Source organism: Loxodonta africana, chromosome 5 (genome assembly GCF_030014295.1).
Source record: "Loxodonta africana isolate mLoxAfr1 chromosome 5, mLoxAfr1.hap2, whole genome shotgun sequence".
In the NCBI taxonomy this organism is placed as follows: domain Eukaryota; kingdom Metazoa; phylum Chordata; class Mammalia; order Proboscidea; family Elephantidae; genus Loxodonta; species Loxodonta africana.
In genome coordinates this window covers 19038569-19062098 of record NC_087346.1, presented here as the reverse complement: position 1 = coordinate 19062098, position 23530 = coordinate 19038569, and the positions used below count along the sequence as shown (strand labels likewise).

Here is a 23530-nt window from a genome sequence, read left to right as displayed (position 1 = left end):
CCCTAATTGACTAAAGAAAAACAGTCACATCAGTTTGTCATGTCTGTGGTATTCACGAAAGATAATCATTTCATCCTATTTCAATTTTAGTTTAAATGGTATTCTTTGGGGAATAAAAAAAAAAGTTAAAATCATGACTCATTATTGTGACTTTGAAAAAAAAATAATTTAATCCAAGTTATCTAGAACAATGTCCCTGGAATTTGATTTGTTTATTTGTCAATTTTCCCATCTACAGGTGTCTTTGGAAAACACTGCGAGCTGAATAGCTATGGATTTGAGGAGTTATCATACATGGAGTTTCCCAGCTTGGATCCCAATAACAACTATATTTATGTTAAATTTGCAACCATTAAAAGTCATGCTTTACTGCTTTACAACTATGACAACCAGACAGGAGACCGGGCTGAGTTTTTAGCCCTTGAAATTGCTGAAGAGAGACTAAGATTCTCCTATAATATAGGCAGTGGTACATATAAACTCACCACAATGAAGAAGGTATCAGATGGACATTTTCACACTGCAATTGCCCGGAGAGCAGGAATGGTAAAGCATTTAATTCAAAATTAAACCTCATTTCATTGTTGTTTATCCTGCCATTTAGCCTTTCAAGTAAAGCATGAATTGGGATGCAAATAGAGTTACATTATGTGTATTCATTATTTTGCCAAATTTGGCAAAAATTGTTGTTTTTCTTGTGGTTGTTGTTGGCTGCTGTTGTGTTGGCCCCTGACTCAAGGAAACCCCATGTGTTATACAGTAGGAAGCAGTTTGCCAGGCCTTTCTTCCACAGAGCTTCTGGGTGGGTTCAAACTACCAAAATTTAAGTTAGCAGCTGATTGCAATTCACTCATGCCACTCAGACTCCTTGTTAAAACGACAGATGGTTTATAAGTAATATTTTTCTTTTGGTCATGACAACTATGCTGTTGTCTCAAAAACAATAAAAGGGAAAAAAATTAAAAAGAAAATAGCTTAATGTGTAAGAATTCCACTGATATTCCCTGTGTATTTGAAGGTCATGTCAGGACTGTATTTAAAATGGGTACTTTTCTAAGTATTTCTGCTCTAACTGAAGAAACAATTTAAGAACTAAGGGGAAAAACTCTTCTACGAAAAATTAATGGACAAAAGAAATGGTACTTAACACTTAGCTCAATGTAATACTATTCTTAGTAATCTCTTTTCCATTATAAACTTAACTGACATCTATGAGGTTCATGACATGAGACTGTGTTAGAAATAAGCTTTATGTTTTCACCGTCTTCCTGGCAAACTGAGAATTACAATGCCATAATATTCAAGATTCCCATATTATAGTGAACTTTATCTTATTGCTCTCAATGGTACATATTTATTTGGAGTTGTGTTTATTGAGCAAACGTTTTTACTTTTAAGAGAGGCATGCATCATATCTTATGTTAATAGTTGAAAACATTCGACATAGCTGTAATAGAATTAAAGGGCTTACTAAATTTTTATTCATGTATTTATCTTCCCAACTATCTCTCTGTAGTTATCCCCATTCCCAACAACGATCAAGAATTCTTGAGCAAGTAAATGCTAAGAAAAATCATCTTAAACTATATTTCTATTTTAACACAGAATTTTTAAAATCATAATTATCATTTAAAATTAATGCTGCATCTTCCAAACAGAAATAGAATTGGTTAAAATATTTAATCTTGTTTTAAAAAGAAAATATTAGTCCAAATAACAAAATAAATGCTCAGAAATAATTCTTTCTTACTCGGAGAAACCTAGCATAACAATGACTATAATTTTATCTCTAAAGTTAATGTCAATCTAGAAAAAAACATGGTGAGTTATATAGTTCTGTGAAGCATACATTTGTCTGAAGAGACAAATATTTTTGCCACTAAGCTTTGAGGATAATTCACATTGTTGGACCAAATATAAGCAAAATTTAGTCATGACATTTAAATGCTTTTACCATAATCAGTTCTTTTTCTCTGACTCATAATTCATTTTAAAGGTAAAATTTTGTGCCTTCTATATTTAGAAATTTCATAAAGGAATAAGATCAAAGCTATGTTATATTACTGAATTTTGTCTGACCAATGTGGATAACAGGCAGTCTTTTATTAAAGGACAAAATTCCCTGTTTCCTTTTGGGAATTTTTAAATTTAAATTTGTTTTGAAAAATATGAAATACAATGATTTTTATTCTCTACCATTTAAATGATTTAAGCCTGAATGCTTCAAAGTCAGCGGAACAAGGGCGGGGATTTGGGGACTATGGCTTAAGGGGACTTCTAAGTCAATTGGCAGAATAACTCTATTATGAAAACATTCTGCATCCCACTTGGAAATGTGGCGTCTGGGGTCTTATCTGCTAACAAGCAGACATCTAAGATGCATCAATTGGTCTCAACCCACCTCGATCAAAGGAGAATGAAGAACACCAAGGTCACACGATAACTATGAGCCCAAGAGACGGAAGGGCCACATGAACCAGAGACTTACATCATCCTGAGACCAGAAGAACTAGATGGTGCCTGGCTACAACCGATGACTGCCCTGACAGGGAGCACAACAGAGAACCCCTAAGGGAGCAGGAGATCAGTGGGATGCAGACCCCAAATTCTCATAAAAAGACCAGACTTAATGGTCTGACTGAGACTAGAGGAATCCCGGCGGTCATGGTCTCCAAACCTTCTGTTGGCCCAGGACAGGAACCATTCCCGAAGACAACTCATCAGACATGGAAGGGACTGGACAATGGGTAGGAGAGAGATGCTGATGAAGAGTGAGCTACTTGTATCAGGTGGACACTTGAGACTGTGTTGGCATCTCCTGTCTGGAGGGGAGATGGGAGGGTAGAGAGGGTTAGAAACTGGCAAAATTGTCACGAAAGGAGAGACTGGAAGGGCTGACTCATTAGGGGTAGAGTAAGTGGGAGTATGGAATAAGGTGTATATAAACTTAGTGTGACAGACTGACTTGATTTGTAAACGTTCACTTAAAGCTCAATAAAAATGACTAAAAAAAATGATTTAAGCAACTTTTTAAAACTCAGCATTAGTTCCAATTTTGAAAGAGGGGAAAGAATAATGATTAAATATGACCAAGTAGTTGCTTCCTCAGGATCAAGGTTATTGTTAGTTGCCCACAAATTGATTGTCACTCACGGCAACCCCATGGTTTCAGGTGCTCCATAGGATTTTCAAGTCTGTAACCTTTTGGAAGCAAATCTCCAGGCCTATCTTTCCAGGTGCTTCTGTGTGGTTTCAAATCGCCAAACTTTTGGTTAGCAGCCGAGCACTTAAAGCTTTGTGCCACCAAGATTCCTTGGGATATGTAGATGGAGACTTAAATTAGTCATAATTATTTCCTATTACTGCAGTGTGACTCTAATGGGTGATAGTAGGTATGTACTCACCCCAATTCTCCCAGCATACGTAAGATAACCATAGTGCTTAGAAGCTGTCAAGGAGACTCCTGTATTGAATAGGAAGTTTTATGTGACAACCTCCAAGGTTGTTCTAAACTTTAAGAACGTTGAGCTTTTCACCCAAGGGCTTGGGAGCAAGAAGAAGAGTGGAGAAGGAGGGCTATTGAAACAAAACAAAACAAAACAAAAAAAACTTACAATCTGTAAAATGTGGTTACAGTCATCAATTTTTGGATAATATCAAATATGGAAAAGAACAGTTTGCCATTAGTACTTCTGTCATAGGAAAAATGCCTCCCTATTTCGGAAAACATTCCAAAATAAGGTCCCTACTGGATTTTGAATCTTCATTTTCTACAGTTCAAAAGGATTTTGTTGGAAACTGGTAGAATCATTAACTTTTCAGCTTTGAATCATTGCAAAGACAGGTTAGGAACATCTCAATTTACAGAGGTAGTGGTAGAAAAATTCAACAGTAAAAGAAGGAGCATTTAATCACAAAGATTTAATTGCATGTTTACTATTCCAATAAAAGATCTCCTCAGGTATCTTTTCCTTTGATGGAGCTGCTTCACCAAGTTTTTAGAGTGTAAGAAATATGTATTAAATATTAAGATTGACTAAAATATTAATATTGACTATTTTTTTTTAAAAAGGGATGGGTTAAGATTTTGCTTCAGAAATAAAAGAAATTGTACTTAAATCAAATAGCATACATAAAAAGTATAAGTTATATCATGATAGCCTGATACTGCCTTTGAAATTGAATGTCACCAAGTTTTATAGATCACTGGGGCAAAAAAAGCTATACCTCTCAAAAGGTTAACTAAATAGGATTGGAATGAGGCATTGAATTGGAAGTGTGTTTCTTAAAAATGTTAGTATTTATTATAATTGAGAAGATAGCAAGAAAAAAATTACGTAACTAATTAGAGTTTATTGTATGGAGCTTATGATAACTAGCTCATAGAATCATTTTAAATTATTTTTGCCAAGTAACATTTTGGTGCTCAGTAACTATAAATTGATCCCAGTGATTATTTCTGAAACATGAGGTATTTAAGATATTCTTCTACAAATCTCCCATCTAAGTGTATATTTCTATGAGAAATCCTGAAAAACCATATAATATATTGACAAACAATGGGGTATTAAGGAATGAATCATTTCTAGCCATAATGAAAGACAGAAATGTCTTCCATTCTGGAATACAGAAAAACTGGAAACGATCCTCTTTGTAAGTAAGTGAACTTGCATAACCCCCCTGTGCTATGCTGCCTACATTTGCGCTGCGCTGGTTAAACTTAATTTCAAATGATAGACATTCTGATAACTGAATACCTGCATGGTACTCATAATTTGATTGTATAAATATAACAACATTGGAGTAGCCCTGTTCTGTGGCATTTGTCTACATTTAGGTAGAATCCGTCATCTACCTAAATCCTTCTATGGTTCTGCATTTTGGATTATTTCTCTCCTTGAGATTTACCAGCCACGTCCTTAAATACCACACTCCAGATATCATCCCCCTGGTATACACAAAGTTTTGTCATTTACTGAAGTTCAGGGGACAAAGGAAGGGCATCCTAACAGCATTGCAGAGCACGGAATACTATGGCTATACCACAGCCTTGGTCTTAAACTCTACCTTGGCCATCCTCTGTGGCTGTTGCCCAGTGTAGATCTCTGAAAAGTAGCATATTTTGGGGCCTTTTTTTCCTATGAATTTATGACTTTAATTATTGATTAAATGAACTATTCATATGTCCTACTAAGCAGAATGTTTTTATCTTTCCTTAGGATGAAAAAATGTCTACTGTTAGTTGTGGTTCAAATAATATTTGGGGAGTTTCCGCAATATGTAATAATGCATTCTGGTGATACATAAACATGCTGTAATATGTTATATATATATAATAACTCACAAATGCAAAAAAAAAACTAATTTTTTTACTTTATCTCTACCTTTATCTTTAATACAAGTATTACAACCTTCATCCGAAATCCGTTGCTGTCAAGTCTATTCCAACTTACAGTGACCCTATAGGACAGAGTAGAACTGCTCCATAGGGTTTCCAGGGAGTGGCTGGTGGATCCCAACTGCCGATCTTTTGGGTATTAGTGGCCAAGCTCTTAACCACTGTGCCACCAGGCCTCTACAACCTTGATAAGTTGCTGTAATAGTATTTATGTTCTACTTTCATAATCTTCTGTGAATAAGGTTGAAATATGGGAACAAAACATTTGAAAATCAGATATCAAATGTCTCTTCATTTTTTAGAATAGCTGGATAGTAGAATAAACATGTTTCTTAAAATTGTAACCCCAGGAAGCTGTCTCAGACCTACCGTGTGATATTTTAAGGGAGGTTAATGATATTTTAATATTTTCATCTATAAAACAAGGTGGCTGGAAAACATTTTCCAAGCACTCTCCCACCTGTTACATGTAAGGATATCACAATTTTAATTTTAGATGTCTTTGAGAAATACAGAGTCCCTGGGTGTACAGAAAGTAGGACAAAGTAGAACTGCCCCATAGGGTTTCCAAGGACTGGCTCATGGATTTGCACTACCAGCCTTATGGTTAACAGCCATAGCTGTTAACCACTGTGCCACCAGGGCTCCTTGGCTAACCAAGAGGTTCAAGTACACCCAGAGACACTTTAGAAGAAAGTCCTGTCAATCTACTTCCAAAAATCTGCCATTGAAAACCATCTGGAGCACAGTTCTACTCTGATGCACATGGGTTGCCATGAGTTGAAATCAACTTGATGGCAACTGTCTTTTTTTTTTTTTTTAAGAAATACATGCTCAGATCTTGATACTGTATAATTACATCATTTTTATGTATTAAATGTACATATACTATAATACATTAAATCAAAGTGTTATCAAAATTATGACCACATAGGCATAAGCCCTGGGTGGTATTGCCTGAAAAGAATAATAGTGACAGTAGGACCCACAGTGAACATTTCCTTCTCTTGTTTTATAGGCAGCATCCTTAACTGTGGACTCTTGTTCTGAGAACCAAGAACCAGGGTATTGCACTGTCAGTAATGTGGCAGTTTCAGATGACTGGTAAGTAAAATTATTAGTGTGATCTTTACTATTACTTGAAATTAAAAAGGAAATTATATAGTTAAAATAATTATGTAAGTGTTATGTAATAATTTATTTTCCCCAAGGGGATTTTCATACTAGAAAACCAAAACAGTTAATAATTAAAGTACAGCATATGATGTAAAAATGGTGTGAAATGAAGTGGCAAAGATAAGGATTAAACCAGAGAAAGGAAAGTTTACTGTACCCTGTATTCTTTGAAAACTTCATGAAGTAGTTGAATGTGACCTGGCTCCTGAAAGAAGGGTAGGATGGTGATTCTTTTAAACACAGCCTCTGAAAGCTTTTTGTAACAATTTTCAACAGATATTTTTTGATAGCACCTACAACTGGAATACAGCATCAGCTCATCTAAAGCATAATAGAAATAATAACAACTCCCCCCCCTCACAAAAAAAAAAAAACAATAGAAACATATCACCCATTGCATTAATCAGCTTAGTGGCATCCCTTGTCAGGTCTGTAGTGAAGGAGTGATTTAATCTGAGCTTAACATTACAGTTGTCACTACTTCTACTGTGTTATGCTCCTTGTTGTTGACACAATATTATTATATAAATCTAACTTGATTGATTGGAACTATTATAAGTTTTGTTATTTTACATACCTTGAAAAAAATCTAACAGTTCTGTAGTTATACATTTAAAGAACACGTGTGTCAATATATGACATTTTCCATCCAAATTTGCCATGTGGTAATATATGCCAGATAAAGTGATATTCACTCTTCTTTAAACATTCTGCTGAATCTTCGAGTTGATGCTAGTATACTTTTCTTTCCTTTCTTATTTAGGACACTTGATGTTCAGCCAAATCGAGTCACAGTTGGAGGTATCAGATCACTAGAACCAATCCTTCAGAGGAGAGGACACGTGGAAAGCCATGATTTTGTTGGGTGTATAATGGAGTTTGCCGTCAATGGAAGGCCTCTGGAGCCCAGCCACGCTTTGGCAGCACAAGGCATCCTAGATCAGTATGGCAGCTGAATTTCTTACTATTTTAAAGGCAAATACATCAAGTGTGTAATTGAGTGTCAAAGATAAAAATGTTTATTGTGCCAAAAACATTAAAAAAGCAAATGTTTTACATTGCTTTGGATTTTTAATATTTATTTAAAACTTTGAAATTTGGTATAAAGTGTAATATTTAATTAGAAAATTGTTTTTCTTTTCTGGAGTCTTTCTCTCTCTCTCCCTTTATATATATACTATGTATACCATATTTTATGCAAATAATGTGTGTTTTCTACATTTGTTTGCTAACTGCTCCCTCCCTCCCTGAGGTACTTTCATAAGCACAGCTATGCCAATTTTTTTTTTTTTTTTTTACATGTTGCCGTTTTCCCTGAGTGGTGCAAACAGTTAAGCACCCAACTGCTAGCCAAAATGCTGGAGGTTCAAACCCACCCAGAAGACAGGTCTGGCTAAAAATGCTGTGGAGCAGTTCCACACACCTGGGGCCACCATGATTCTGAATCCCCAGTATGACAACTAGCAACAACAACACCTTTGTGTGTGTGTATATATGTACGGTATTTTTACGCAAATAACGTGCACCTTCTATGTTTGGCATAGTGGCCCTTATGAAAATACATTTGAGGGGGAGGGAGTGGTTGGCAAACAAATATAGAAGACATGTATTATTTGCATAAAAATACAGTTTATATATGTGTGTGTGTATATATATATATATACATATATATATAACATGCTTTACCATACTTTATGGAGCCCTGGTGGCATAGCGGTTAAGAGCTCGGCTGCTAACCAAAAGGTCAGCAGTTCAAATCCACCAGCCACTCCATGGAAACCCTATATGGCAATTCTACTCTGTCCTAACCTATAGGGTTGCTATGAGTTGGAGCCGACTCCATGACACCTAACAACATCAACATATCTTATAGACATGTTGTGAAAATTAAATTAATTCACTGGGCATCCATATTCAACTTCCTAGTCAACATCACAAGTGGATTTCTAACAAACCTCTCAAACTTAGAATGTTTAAAACCAAACTTCCGATCTTCCTTCCCTGCTCCTCCCAAACCTACTCCTTCCGCCCAGTGTTCCTTAGCTCAGGTCATGATACCTCAGTCCATCCAGCTACTAAGCCAAAGCTTATACACTTGCCTTTGACTTCTCTTTTTCTTTCATACCTCACATCCAGATCACTAGCAATCAGAATGACATTTTAGAAACAAGTCAGTTTTTGTCACTTTTCTTCTCAAAATGCTCCAATAGTTTACCATCGCACTCTGAGTTACTCAAAGTTGTTGCTCTGAACTACAAGGCTTCCCTTTATCTTCCCGACTTGATCTGCCTGCTGTTCTCTTTCTGTTCACTCTGTTCCAACCACACTGAACTTCTTTCTTTTCTACAACATGCTAGGCATGCTTCCACCCTCAGGACTTCATCACTCGTCACTTCTTGTGCCTGGAATAAGGTTCTACTGGATATACTCTGCTCCCTGCCTTCTTTTAGGATTTTATAATAAGTGGGTTCTTTCTTCGCTGCCCAGTCTAGAAATCCTACATCCTCGACAATTCCTATATCTGTTCTCTATCTTATTTTTCCCATAGCACTTCTTTTTAATATACTGTGTATTTAACTATATTTTTCTTTACTGTCTGTTTCCCTCCACAGGAAAACAATACTCCATGAATGTATGGATGTTTTTTTCACCACCATACTTTTATGCCTAGAACTGTGCTTGGTACATAGTATACACTCAATAAATTTTAATTGGATAAGTATTCTGGTGGAGTAGATGTATAATCAAATAAACATGTGACCCCTGGATCAATTTAACCAATAATGCTTATTCAACTAAAATAGTTTGCTCAAATAAGAATTGATTTGTGAACAACTTATTCCACCTTTTTCTTTATTTTGTGAGATATCATTTCTGTTTAATCTTCTCCTTTACGCGTGTGTAGACCATGTGATACAGAACAGCTTCTAGTGCAATTTTTTACTCCAAATGTAGTTACAACCTGGCCTTCAGATGACTGAGTTCTTGAGTTCAAACAGATCAATAAAATTTATGTTTAAAAACACATATTGAGCTACTTTTTCCCAACCCTGTTTTGTGTTTGATGCTCTTTATTATGATTTTATTTTAGGTGCCCTAGACTAGAAGGTGCCTGTACTCGCAGCCCCTGCCAACATGGCGGCATATGTATGGATTACTGGTCTTGGCAGCAGTGTCACTGCAAGGAAGGGCTGACGGGGAAATACTGTGAGAAATGTAAGAAGATGTTTCATCATCCATTAGAAATTATACTAACCCTGAAGCCTATAAATATATATACCTAGATATGCAGTTGAATTTTTAAAAAATACCTTGTCCTTCTTATATTAAAAATATTCAATGGACAATCTTTGGTAAAATAGTGTGACATTTTAAAAATTATTTTTGTATTACCTGAAGAAGAGCGACATTCTTTTCAAGGATTATTTAGTAACTAAATTCTTCGCTTCTGTTCTATAAAGGTTTCATCGAGTTGTTTTTGTTTTACCTATGGGTATGGTGGGCAATTTTTAAGGCCATTTATAAGGCCAGAGACTATATCCAGTATTTGGCTTAATATTTTATGCCTTTTGGAAAATATTTCCTTGGTGATTTTTTACTTGCATTTGGTGAAGAGATATATACATTAAATCACTAAGTACTGAGTATTTACATTACATAATGGCTGTATAATCTGCTAAAATTAATGGTGATATTTGAATTTTAAAATGCAATTACTAGAATTGGCTTTGAATGTTACTTCTTTGATAATTATATTAGTTTTTTGTTTATAACCTGAATGTTATTGTTAATGAGACTTTATTGATCTTTGAACCATCATTAAACAGTGGCATTACCTAATTTTAAACCATATACCCAACTAACTGACCCTATTGGGACCTCTCTTATAAAACTTGTTTCATTTTCAAATATATTGTTACTGCTTAAATCATTCCAGTTATCTGGCTACTTTTTAGGGACTTATTTGGTTCACTTATAAGATGAAAATGATTAGAAATTCATGATACAGTAAAGGATACACTATAAGCTAAAAGATCTTAGTAGCAGAAGGTATGATTGTGTTCAGTTAGTTAGGATATAGTCAAAATATAAAAAAAAGTTGTCATGAGACATTATTTTTTTTTAAAAAGTAATGAGTATTTAGGATGTTGAAACCCTATTATATGCGGAATATGAGATGAGTTGTTGATTGATTCCTGAGACCTCTTTTTCTTTTTTTGAGATACAATTCACATACCATAGAATTCACCATTTTGGAGTATACCATTTAGTACAAAGACCTTTCTGAGCTTGTTTTCCTTATATCTTTTCTTCAGCAATATTATTTGTTACTATAACTTGAACTTCTACACTTTTGTAGCATATACATTTTACAGATTATGTGCTACATGGCGATTACTGACATAAAGTTAGATTTAGAAATATTTGCCTTTATGCTTCTTTGTCCAAATACCTAGCATAGTGAAGTCTAAAGATCACAAATTATTTTAACTTTGAAAATATATGTTCACTTGGAAAGTTTGGAAAAACAGTGAAACTGATTCTATATGAATTTTTCAAGCACATGTTTTCAACAGGTAGCTATCTCTTCAGGTATTTATGACTTATATTATGTATCAATTATTTTAATAAGCATTTCACAAATGATTAATGACTGTCATGATTTTTTTTTTTTTCTTCTATCTCATGGTTCTTGAATGGATTTACTCATTTGAAATCAATTTTTTTTTTCAAGAAGAGGCTTGGGAGCGTTAATTCAAAAATTCTTAGTATTTTCATTGTTACTTTCCATAAGTTTTGTCACCATAGAAAACTCTCTAAGAAATGCCAAATGGAAGCACTCACTTTTGTTTTTACCCATTTTTCATTGGCTTTCAGCTATTACCCCTGACACTGCCTTATCATTAGAAGGCAAAGGGCGTTTAGACTATCACATGAGTCAGAATGAGAAGCGGGAATATTTGTTAAGACAGAGCATACGAGGTGCCATCTTGGAGCCTTTTGGTGTGAACAGTCTGGAAATAAAATTCAGGACAAGAAGCGAGAATGGCATTTTAATCCACATCCAAGAAAGCAGCAATTATACTACTGTGAAGGTAAGATAAAAGCTCATGGTGACTTCATTTGATTAGACCGCCTGCTGTGTCATGGTTTAAATCACTTCTCCCATAATTTCTGTCCTTTTCTTTGCAACCCATTAGAGTTCCGACTAAGGCTGGGCACTCTTCCAATATCATCTATCTTAACTATTCCCCAGGCATTGGCCAGAGTAACAAAGATCTGAATGCTTTGGCTTCTAAACATTTTTGTCTTGGTTTAGACACCACTGCTAGGTAGGTCAATGTAGGAAGAATTTCTTGCCATTTATATTGTCAGATAAACACGTACATTTTTTTTCTACTTTAAAAACAAAAAGATAATGTGTCTTTGAAATGGAAAGACGTTGTTCTCAAAGAGTTATTCCAAAGACTGATATGTGTGTATCAATTGGCGGAATTAAAATAAGAAGAAAAAAAAATTATCTGACTTTATTCTGAAGCATATGTTCTATGGACTATTTAGGTAAAACTTGTGTTACTAGGTATTTTTAGGATTTATTGTAAGTAAAACTTAAGCTAACCTCTGCAAATGATTTCTAAATAAATAGCTTTTAAACATTACATTTCATAAGAATAATGTGTTATCATTAGGCTTTTACATAATTCTTTGTTTTCTGGTCAGGAAAGGAATATAATTTTTAAATCAATGAATAATTTTATTTGATATGCATTTCCCATCAGTTCTTAGCTTTCCTAATCTTTAAAACTGTTAATCTGCTTTCTTTCACATGCAAAAAATGTCTTTGTCTCTTAGAGGAGCAACTCTTTGGTCAGTAATTTTGACTGCTTTTCATTAATGCCATTTTATATATTGTAAATCTACTGATAATTCTGTGATATGAATTTTAGTAAATTATTAGAAAAGAAGTCCAGATTTTCTGAATTATTTTCACTTATTAACCAACATTTTGAAAACTACTGAGTTCATGAAGGAAAAGGGCCGTATACATAGACAAGTATTAGGTTTAATTTACATAAAACACTAAAAATAAAAACAGATGTTTACCTCTAAACTTCAGCCTCTTTGTCATCAAAAATTTTCTCTGTCCATGCCGACTCTTGTCATCTTGCCTGTGCAATCTTTAATGTGGAATAGAAAAACCATTACTTCTAAATTTTCAAATTATAACCCTCTAGTCCAGTGGTTCACAACTGGGGGTGATTTTATCCCCCAGGGGACATTTGGCAATGTCTAAAGATATTTCTTGATAATCACAAATCAGTGGAGTGTACTACTGGCATCTAGTGGGTAGAGGCCAGGAATGCTGCTAAGTATCTTACAAAGCACTGAACAGCCTCCCATAACAAAGAATTATTTGATCCAAAATGCCAGTAGTGCTGGGGTTGAGAAAACCTGCACTAATGCCATAGGATAGGACATCTTCAGGTTTGAACTTTACCTCCAGTATTGCTACAAAGGGCCTTGTTTCAGGATGAATAAAGCAAGTACAAAATGGAACACAGAAGCCATTATATGGTATTGTTATTTGGTGTTTATAGTTTTCACTGAAAACTATATCAGAAATAAAGAAGGAGACTTTCATACTTTAGAAAATTAAGGATCAGGACACATTTTTATGTTTGGAGAGGCTTTGAGCTTTATCTGTTTAAGCTTCTTTCAAGTCCTCATACTATTTGAATGACATATGAAACATCTCTATGCATTATCTCTTTAAGCCAAGGAATTCAAGTCAAAATACAATGTGGTTGAAGAAATCAGAGACAGAATTTTTTCGTTCTAAAGGAAGAAGCTGAATGTCAGGATCCATTTTTGTCACCATAAAATCTTGCATTTCCAGTGGGACAGCAGCTTGTGATTTCTTTACATTGGTAGCAAGTGCTTAGAAAAGAGATTTTTTCCCCCTCTTAGGGAAAGTAAATGATAATGAGTAATCCAGACCAAAATGCCTATTTGTATAAAATTTTGAAATGCCTTTTTTCAGGACCTTTAAGGGACTTAGCAGGTAAAGTGAACAGATAAGAAAAGAACAAGGATAAAAGAACTACACAGACAGGAAGAGTGGTTGTTGTAAGCAGGCAAACCATTTGGATGAAAGGAATAGGATCTGCTTATATGGGCTAGGAAGCTGGTTAGAATGGACTGCTACTTATCAGTTAACTTATCAGTGACCAAGGCTCCTGGTTTACTTCTTTCTTTTGGCTCACTTTCTGACAGTTTTCTTTTTCTTATTTTTGCTTGCTCTTAATCTTTATCTCTGTGTCTCTGTCTCTCTGTCACTCTCTGTCTCTATCTCTCTGTTTCATTTGCTGCCTGTCTCTCAGACACACACACAGGCAGCCAAAAGCTATTTTGTGAAAATGAAGAAAAAAAAAAATGAGATTTCATATGGTTAGAGAAGAGAGAGTGTGTCAAGCATGGGTAGTAATGGCAATATGAGGAGGGAGGAGAATGTATAGAACATCTAGGCTCTCTTTGACTAAAGAAGAAATTAAGAAGAGAAAATTTCGGAGAGAAAGGCAAAAAGACAGCAGACTTGCATGTAACTGTGTTGACACTGGATTTTAAGTGCTTCACAAAGCTCTCTTCATTCATGGCATAGGTGCTGTATGAATAGTCAGGTGATAGACGTCATTTCTATTCTAAATCAATTCTTTTCTTTTGGTGTGTAGTATCAATTTGACGACGAGTTTGTTTTGGTTTTGTGTATATATATATATATATATATATATATATATATATATTCAAGTGAGGCTACATATACAATACAGAATTGAAATGAGGGATTCAAAGCCCTATAGAGTCAAAGATAAATAAATAAATGAACAAATAAATTGATGAATAAATAAAACCAAATAAAAAAATTAGAATGATATTTTGAAAGTTAGGAAGGCTGTGTTAGGTAGAGTATTACTGGGGCAAAAAGAAACATTAAGGATATTATAACGGGAACTTATATTCTTATTCACCACCCCTCATGATACATTCCAAGTGTTCTGTCTTCAGAAATTTGTCAGATGAAGGGACAACAAGTAGGAGAGAAGCAGAAAACAGGGAGAAGGCTCTTCCTCAATGCTTTCTTTCAAAAAGCTGTAACCAAAGAGAAGCTGTTTTTACATGAGACATTACCCATCTGATGAAACACATTGTCATTTAGCTAGAATGTTCATTCCCCCATCTCATTTTGATGACCGAAATATGTTATTATCTAGAGATTGCTTTAATAAAACAACCCTCTATTAGTAGTGTACGTAAATGTATTAGACATATTTTCTGCATAGCACAAATGAATGGATTTTTAGTTCTATCAGATGTTTATTGCACATAGAAATAGCGTTTGATCTGAGTGACAAAATTAACTGATACATCCCTTTTTCCCGTATTTTGAGGCACAGTGCCACGCCATCCCCCTGCCAAGGCACCAGCTCTGTCTGACAGCAGTGACAGGATTATGCTGTCTGAACCAAATGTTCATTTTGCCTCATGAATTATTTCATTTTCTAAAGTTGTCTACTCAGGATACTGGAAACTTTGTAGCTGGAAACTGGAGTGGGGGCGTCCTGTTACCCGATGTTCTACTGGGCAAAGTAAAAGAAACCAAATATCCTTCAGATAAATTGTAAAAGCCAAAATGAAGGCTTGCCCAGACACCTAATTATTAAGAGCTTGCCATTATTCATCATAGTTTTTCATCTCAAAAACTAATATAAATAACAAGTATGATTTTTCCAGTAAGTAAATAAGAAGTATGGAATTTCCTAAAATTCCAGTGTGTAATAGCTGAGAGGTAAAATTATTTATTTTTGTCTCTATTTTTCCAACTCTGCTTTATTTTTAGCTGAGTAATTCATTTTTCTTCTTGCATGTGGTTTTAACATTTTTTGATCACTATGGGCCAATTGAAGGAGCCCTGGTGGTGCAGTGATTAAAGCACTTGGCTGCTAACCAAAAGGCTTGCAGTTCAAACCCACCAGCCACTCCTTGGAAACCCTATAGGGGAGGTTCTACTCTGTCCTATAGTGTCACTATGAGTTGGAATCAACCCAAGGACAGTGAGTTTGGTTTGGTTTGTTGGTATGGACCAATTACTAAACAGACCAAAAAAGTACGCCCAACATTGCCTTTAATATATTAATAATCATAGAAGAGATGGAATTCACTTACCTTGAATAGGTATTTACTCCATTATTATCGAAATTGTGTCCTGGAGAATAATTCTGTGCATCTTAAAAATATAGATATAAGTATAAGAAGCCCTTGAACTATTGAAACTATTAAATAAAAATGTAGATACATGTACCCTAAAATGTGTAAGTCTATGCCAATACAGCCAAACCCCTTAGCTGATCTGTTTGTTTTAGTTTAGTCAATATTTTAAACTTTATCTCCATTAATATTTTTATTGAAACGTATCATTTTTTAATTGCTGGTTTACTATGCTTTACAGATTAAGAATGGCAAAGTACATTTCACATCAGATGCAGGAGTCGCTGGCAAAGTGGAAAGAAATATTCCTGAAGTGTATGTTGCAGACGGTCACTGGCATACTTTCCTAATTGGAAAAAATGGAACAGCCACGGTATTGTCTGTTGACAGAATATTTAACAGAGATATCATCCACCCGACTCAGGATTTTGGTGGCCTTGATGTGCTTACTATATCTCTTGGAGGAATTCCACCCAATCAAGCTCATCGAGATACTCAAACAGGTAAATGCTTATGTTGCAAAAAGTCACAAAGGAAAGGTGATTTTGTTCCTCAAAAGAAGCTGGGTTTCCAATAATATCGCTTATGGATATCCTAAGATTATCATAGCTCTCTGCTGTGGTTTATAATAAATCGTCAGTCATCACTCCCTTTAGTCTCTTGCAACTGTCCTGCAGGGTTCATAATTCAGCCATATAGTGCTTTGATGCTTTGCTTGTCATCCAGGTGTTTATTTATACATTCATTACTTTATTAGTTCATTTGTTCGTTTACATGACAGATACTCATTGAGCCCTGTGGTTGGCACTGGGAATACAATGGGGGACTAATAAATAGTCACCACTCTTATGAAGGAAACCCCGGTGGCATAGTGTTTAAGAGTTTTGGGTTTTTTTTTTTTTATGTTTTTTATATGTACGGAGCCTTTGTAGACATTTATTTTCTAAAGCCCCACTTCTGCCTTGTGAAATGTTAATGACACAGCTCTACTGTGTGTCTGTGCATATACTGTGACCCTTTGGAGGCCCACAGACCATTGTAATAGCTAAAATTTTTTGTATGCCAAAAATTGAAGTTTGCCTCCTTTGGGGTGTTATCACCTCTGTTGAAAATGCATAATGTTATGGCTGAAGCTGCTCACCTATTTGTTGTTGTTCTTCTTCAGTTTTATTTTTCCATTTAATTCAATTATTTGGTGTATTCGATTTTTGGTGTACAGGCTGCAAAAATAAAGCAAGTAAAAATTTTAAATAAATTAAAAAAGAGAGAGAGAGAAAAAATATGCTGCCTGTTGAAATTATTCACAAGTCTTCAGAAATACCAGCATCTGAGCTATCCACTCCACGTTTCTGTCATGAAAATCTTACACATCTTGCTAAGTTTTAAGACGCACAGATTTATTGCCTTTGAACTGCATGGTGGTTCTGAGACTGTGGTTTCTAACTTCACATGATATGATCGAGAAGCTTCTCTTCACCAAATCCTAGCAGTTTAGTGTTTTAAAATTTTGATTTTTCCTACAGCTCCTTACAGCTACATTTCTCTCTGCAAATTTTTTTAAAAAATTTATTAAATATATATATGTGCATATGCATACATATGCATATAGAGAGAGAGAGAGCCCCGGTGGTGCAGTGGTTAAGAGCTCAGCTGCTAACCAAAAGGTCAGCAGTTGGAATCCACCAGCTGCTCCTTGGGAACTCTATGGGGCAGTTCTACTCTGTCCTATAGGGTCGCTATGAGTCTGAATTGACTCGATGGCAGTGGGTTTGGTTTCAAGTTTTATGTATATATGTATAATATATATAATAAAAATTTGCCATTTTGACTATTTTTAGTGTAAAATTCAGTGACGTTAATTACGTTCACAATGTCACAATGTTATGCAATCACCATCACTATCTGTTCTCAAGGGTTTTTTTAACACTCCAAACTGAAGCTCAGTACCCCTTAAGCAATAATTCCTCACTCTCCCCTTTAGCCTACCCCTGTTAACCACTAATCTACTTTAGTCTCTATGCCTTTGCCTGTTCTAGATATTTCATGGGATCACACAATATTTGTGCTTTTGTGTCTGACTTATTTCACTCATCATGTTTTCATGGTTCATCCATGCCTTAGCGTATACCAGAATGTCATTCTTCTTTATGGCTGAGTAATACTCCATTGTATGGATATACCACATTTTGTTTATTTGTTCCTCAGATGATTGGCTCTTGTTTTTCCCTGCAGGTTTTGATGGCTGTGTTGCTTCTATGATGTATGGAGGAGAAAGTCTCCCTTTTAGTGGGAAGCACAGCTTGGCCTCCATCTCAAAAACGGACCCCTCTGTGAAGATTGGTTGTCGTGGCCCAAACATCTGTGCCAGCAACCCCTGCTGGGGCGATTTACTGTGCATTAATCAGTGGTATGCCTACAAGTGCGTGCCTCCTGGAGATTGCGCCTCCCACCCATGCCAGAACGGTGGCAGCTGCGAGCCTGGCCTGCACTCTGGCTTCACCTGTAGCTGCCCGGAGTCCCACACAGGGCAGACCTGTGAGACAGTGGTCGCCTGTCTCGGCGTTGTCTGCCCTCAGGGGAGGGTGTGCAAAGCTGGAAGTCCTGGGGGGCATGTCTGTGTTCTGAGCCAGGGCCCCGAAGAGATCTCCCTGCCTCTGTGGGCTGTGCCTGCCATCGTGGGCAGCTGCGCAACGGTGCTAGCCCTCCTGGTCCTGAGCCTGATTCTGTGTAATCAGTGCAGGGGGAAGAAGGCCAAAAGTCCCAAGCAGGAGAAGAAACCGAAGGAGAAGAAGAAAAAGGGAAGTGAGAACGTTGCTTTTGATGATCCAGACAATATTCCACCCTATGGAGATGACATGACTGTGAGGAAACAGCCTGAAGGAAACCCTAAACCGGATATCATTGAAAGAGAAAACCCTTACCTTATCTATGATGAGACTGACATTCCCCACAACTCAGAAACCATACCAAGTGCCCCTCTGGCTTCAATGGAGCAAGAGATAGAGCACTATGATATCGACAATGCCAGCAGCATCGCCCCTTCAGATGCTGACATCATCCAACACTACAAGCAGTTTCGCAGCCACACACCTAAATTTTCTATCCAGAGGCATAGTCCCCTAGGCTTTGCAAGGCAATCCCCCATGCCCTTAGGAGCAAGCAGTTTGACTTACCAGCCTTCATATAGTCAAGGATTAAGAACCAGCTCTCTAAGCCACTCAGCTTGCCCTACTCCCAACCCTCTGTCTCGACACAGTCCAGCTCCTTTCTCCAAGTCCTCTACTTTCTACAGGAATAGCCCAGCAAGGGAATTACATCTTCCCATGAGGGATGGGAATACATTGGAAATGCATGGTGATGCCTGCCAGCCTGGCATTTTCAACTATGCCACGCGGCTGGGAAGGAGAAGCAAGAGTCCTCAGGCCATGGCATCACATAGTTCTAGACCAGGGAGTCGCCTAAAGCAGCCAATCGGACAGATTCCTCTGGAATCTTCTCCTCCAGTAGGACTCTCCATTGAAGAGGTGGAGAGGCTGAACACCCCTCGCCCTAGAAACCCAAGTATCTGCAGTGCAGACCACGGAAGGTCTTCTTCAGAGGAAGACTGCAGAAGGCCACTGTCCAGGACAAGGAACCCAGCAGATGGCATTCCAGCTCCAGAGTCTTCTTCTGATAGTGACTCCCATGAGTCATTTACTTGCTCAGAAATGGAATATGACAGGGAAAAGCCAATGGTATATACTTCCAGGATGCCCAAATTATCTCAAGTCAATGAGTCTGATGCAGATGATGAAGATAATTATGGGGCCAGATTGAAGCCTAGAAGGTACCATGGCCGCAGGGCAGAGGGAGGACCTGTGGGCACACAGGCAGCAGCACCGGGGGTTGCTGACAACACACTGCCCTTGAAGCTTGGGCAGCAAGCAGGGAACTTCAACTGGGACAACCTTTTGAACTGGGGCCCTGGCTTTGGCCATTATGTGGATGTTTTTAAAGATTTGGCATCTCTGCCAGAAAAAGCAGCAGCAAATGAAGAAGGCAAAAGTGGAACAACTAAGACGGTCCCCAAAGACGGGGAAGCGGAACAATATGTGTGAACTTGTTGTACTGGCATTATAAGAATATAAGAAGAAGAAGTACTCAAACCATTTTAAGCCTGCCGACGAGGTTGGGTCGTATTTGATAAACAGGCCAGTATGGACTGGTGGTTGAGGAAAACCTTTAAAAAATAATAACCACAATGCTGCTGAAACAGACTCAAAACAACTCTTAATTTAAATATGCTTGGTTCAGTTTGTTTTCCTGCATGCTTTGTATTTTGTAATTAGCTATGTGGCATGCAGCATTTGAAGTTTTTTTCTTATTTACCAGTGTTTGATTTGTGACTTTTAAAATTAATACCGTTACCATTGCAGAAATGAGCTTGTGTTTTCCCAGTGAGGTATGTGTATTGTTTCCAATGTATCATTATTGTTATTATATTTTGCATTGCAAGATCCCTGAGGTTTAACTAGTTCTTGTAAAATGTAAAATAATCATAGAAAAGAGCCCTCCTATCTGTGAGTGAAAGACTAAGCAGTATTAACATGTTTTCAGAACTATAGTTTCCACATTTGATGTTGCTCAGAAATGTTTGCGTATTTGAGTAAGTTGGAGATGACAGTGGGTACTAAAGTTAAGTCATTTTGTTTAGCACTTTAGGACTTTCTTACAGAATTGTGTTGAAACTTCTGAATCTCTTTGTAAATGATTATCATCTTCTAACTTCTATCAGGCTTTTCACTAAGAACAAAATGATTGGATGTTGTCCCCAGGACACTGCCACCTTCTTAACTGTGGAATGATACTCTCAGCCGCGCTTCTAAGAGACACTTTTACAAGTTATTTATTGAAAAAAAAAAAAAGTTTTATGCTTTTAAAATTTTAAAAAATTGACTTAAAGAAAGCCTATGATTGGACTTATTTTTCAACCACTTAACATTCACCCTACATACCGAGTTTTTATAATTTATACAAATTCAAATTTCAACACTTCATTACTTCCTGTCATTTTGTAGATCCTTTTTTTAATACTGTGTAAAAACTTTTTTTTTTTTTTTTTTTTACACCTAAACTGTGCTTTTGATACTGGTATTTTCCTATGCTGAATAGTTTTCTTACTTTCCGGGAAGGTAAGAAAATACTTTTTTTACATTTGTTACTTATGTAACATTCATATTTTTCACATTTTGGTATTTGTAACATATTGTATGCTTTCTACTTGTAAATGCCAACAATAGAATTAAAATATTTATTTAAAATACTTTGAATTCACAAGTGTAATATTAATTTTTCATCTTTCTAAGCCCTTTTTGCATGCCCAATTGAGAATAGCCTCTGCTTGTAAATAAGGTATGGCAGGTTGAACTATAAATGGGCGATATCATTCTCTTTTTGAAAACATGAATAAGGATAATTGCCAGAACAGATATTTTACGGTAACTTTAGTACAGTCCCGCCTGTCAGAATTCCTGGATGTCCCTGGTGTAGGATGAGTCTAGACTACGTTGGTCTTAGGGGACTAACTTTGTTTTGAACCTGGTTTAAGTATTCTGATAATAAATGTTTGGAAGTTCTCAGTAGAGTGTATTCACCAAAGGCCAGTCTTGGACAAAGCTTATAGTTATAGGAATAGCAATGAATTAAAGCTAATTATGGAAAAACGTCTGGATTGAATTTTCTCCAAGGACCCAGCCCAATATTCTCTAAGTCCAATCATAGGTAGGAAGAACGACAGGGTAAGCTCTCCTACACATGCCTGTCTTTTATTTACTGATGACTGTCTTGTTTAAATTCTAAACGAACTTTATTTTTCCTTAGCTAAAACAAACCTCCATTTTCAAGTAATTGTGTAACAGTGAAAAAGCTCAGGACAAGACAATGGCCCAGCACAAGTTCCATTTGTATACATATTGTTACATCTGAAGTAACAGAACTTCTACAGGTTAACCTCTAATCTCAGAATATTTTAATAATTAAATATCTGTCCCCAAACCTAATATTTGCTAAGAATATTAACCACTAATACTGACTCAACCATATCTAATGGGGATTTTAATAATATATAAAGGTTTTGGTAAATAAATATATTATTAAATCAACACCAGATTGAGATATATGATAGGATTATTTATTTAATAACGTTTCGATTATTATTTGTTTCAAAATAGGAAGCAAAACCCAGTGCCGTCGCGAGGAAGCAAAGTGTGGGCTTAATCTAAATCATTAAATTCCTTTAATGTGGTTTAGAGACAGAGTGTGTTTAAGACACTAACCTAATTGTGTTTTTTGTTATTGTTGCTGACTGTGATGAGCCAACATGATTCAGTATTGCCCTAAGATTTTATGCTCCAAATGTGGAAGCACAATGATTGCTTTGCATAAGTCAAAACAGAATACATTATTTTTTTTCTCAAGGCACTCTGAAGCATCTCAGTGTCCTCAAGGATATAAACTGTATAATTGAGAACAGAGCTCAAAGTATAATGATAAACATGGTAATAGCTAAGGGTTAAGGAGAAAGAACCGGATGCCAAGATTCTGTATTCTTATTCTTAAGAATTCTTTGTGAGTTGGAGAATTACTATTCCCTCGAGTAATCAGTCCCAGTTTAGGACTAAGATAGGATTCTTTATAGGAAAATTTCAAGTTTTGGTTCTTCTTGGAAATCCTTTTCACCAAAGCAAGAATATTTATAGCAAAACCTATCAGAAATGCATGAAATAAAGTTCTCACTTAAAATAGAGAATAATTTCACTAAAGTAGTGAAACAACAAATCATGTACTTTTTTGGGGGGGGCACGGTGGACTTACAGATAGTCCCTGATTTATGGGGCATTCGAGTCATGACAGCCTGCATTGTTGTTTTGTTTTGGTACATCTTATTTTGGTAATATGTGGCAATGTGTAATTTGCTGATGTTATCATTCTCAGATGCTCAGATGTTCACTCACAGATGTTCAATTTTATGATTTACTGTTCAAAACACTGCCAGACTTATAAAAATGCTAATAATAAAAGGCAATAATAATGAAACTTAAAAAAAAGAAGAGGTATCTGACCTAAGTCAGAACTGACTTACAAAGGGGTCATCGCAACAGAACCCCATCCTAAGTCAGGGAACTACCTATATAGACAAATTTACCAGGTAACAATCCCTACAAATAAATGATTAGTAGCAACCTGCATATTCACATGTTTGATCGTGACCTCAGAATTCTAACCCACCCTCTGGAAGTGTTTATTGGATTGCTTGCAACTCTGTCACTCTTTTGAGCTCTTCTCTCATCTGTGTTGTAGAGAAAACATAACTTTATTTCAGGTGCGTAATGAAAATACCCTAGTGGGTCAGAAAAAAGAGATGTGACCATTCAGGCAAAACATATGTGGGCTTGGAGTGGCAACATGGCACAGGACTCTGGGTGCTCATTTCTTAAAGATCACATTGCCATTACTTTCAAGGTTGTTTCTGGAATTCTCTCAACTGGCTGATTTCACTGATAGCTTGTCCAGATATATCAAAATCATTTGAAGTAAATGGAGTATTAGAAAGACCTGGAGCATCAGAAACTCCCCAATTTCATGTCGCTATGCAAAATGCTTACTAAAACCAAGGTTGCTGAGAAATATATAACTATTAAAAGTTGTTTCCTT

The 23530-nt window shown here is 36.2% G+C and overlaps 1 protein-coding gene across 1 annotated transcript in view; it reads left to right on the top strand.

Moving 5' to 3' along the window:
- FAT4 (FAT atypical cadherin 4) overlaps positions 1–21103 on the top strand; it is a 203205-nt gene extending 182102 nt beyond the window's left edge. The window contains exons 11-17 of the mRNA XM_010590538.3: positions 239–546; positions 6417–6502; positions 7338–7517; positions 9666–9790; positions 11453–11670; positions 16080–16341; positions 18071–21103. Of these exons, the coding sequence (XP_010588840.2) occupies positions 239–546; positions 6417–6502; positions 7338–7517; positions 9666–9790; positions 11453–11670; positions 16080–16341; positions 18071–19935 (3044 nt within the window). The 3' untranslated portion in view covers positions 19936–21103. The remainder of the gene's footprint in view (positions 1–238; positions 547–6416; positions 6503–7337; positions 7518–9665; positions 9791–11452; positions 11671–16079; positions 16342–18070) is intronic.
- The last annotated feature ends 2427 nt before the right edge of the window (positions 21104–23530 follow it).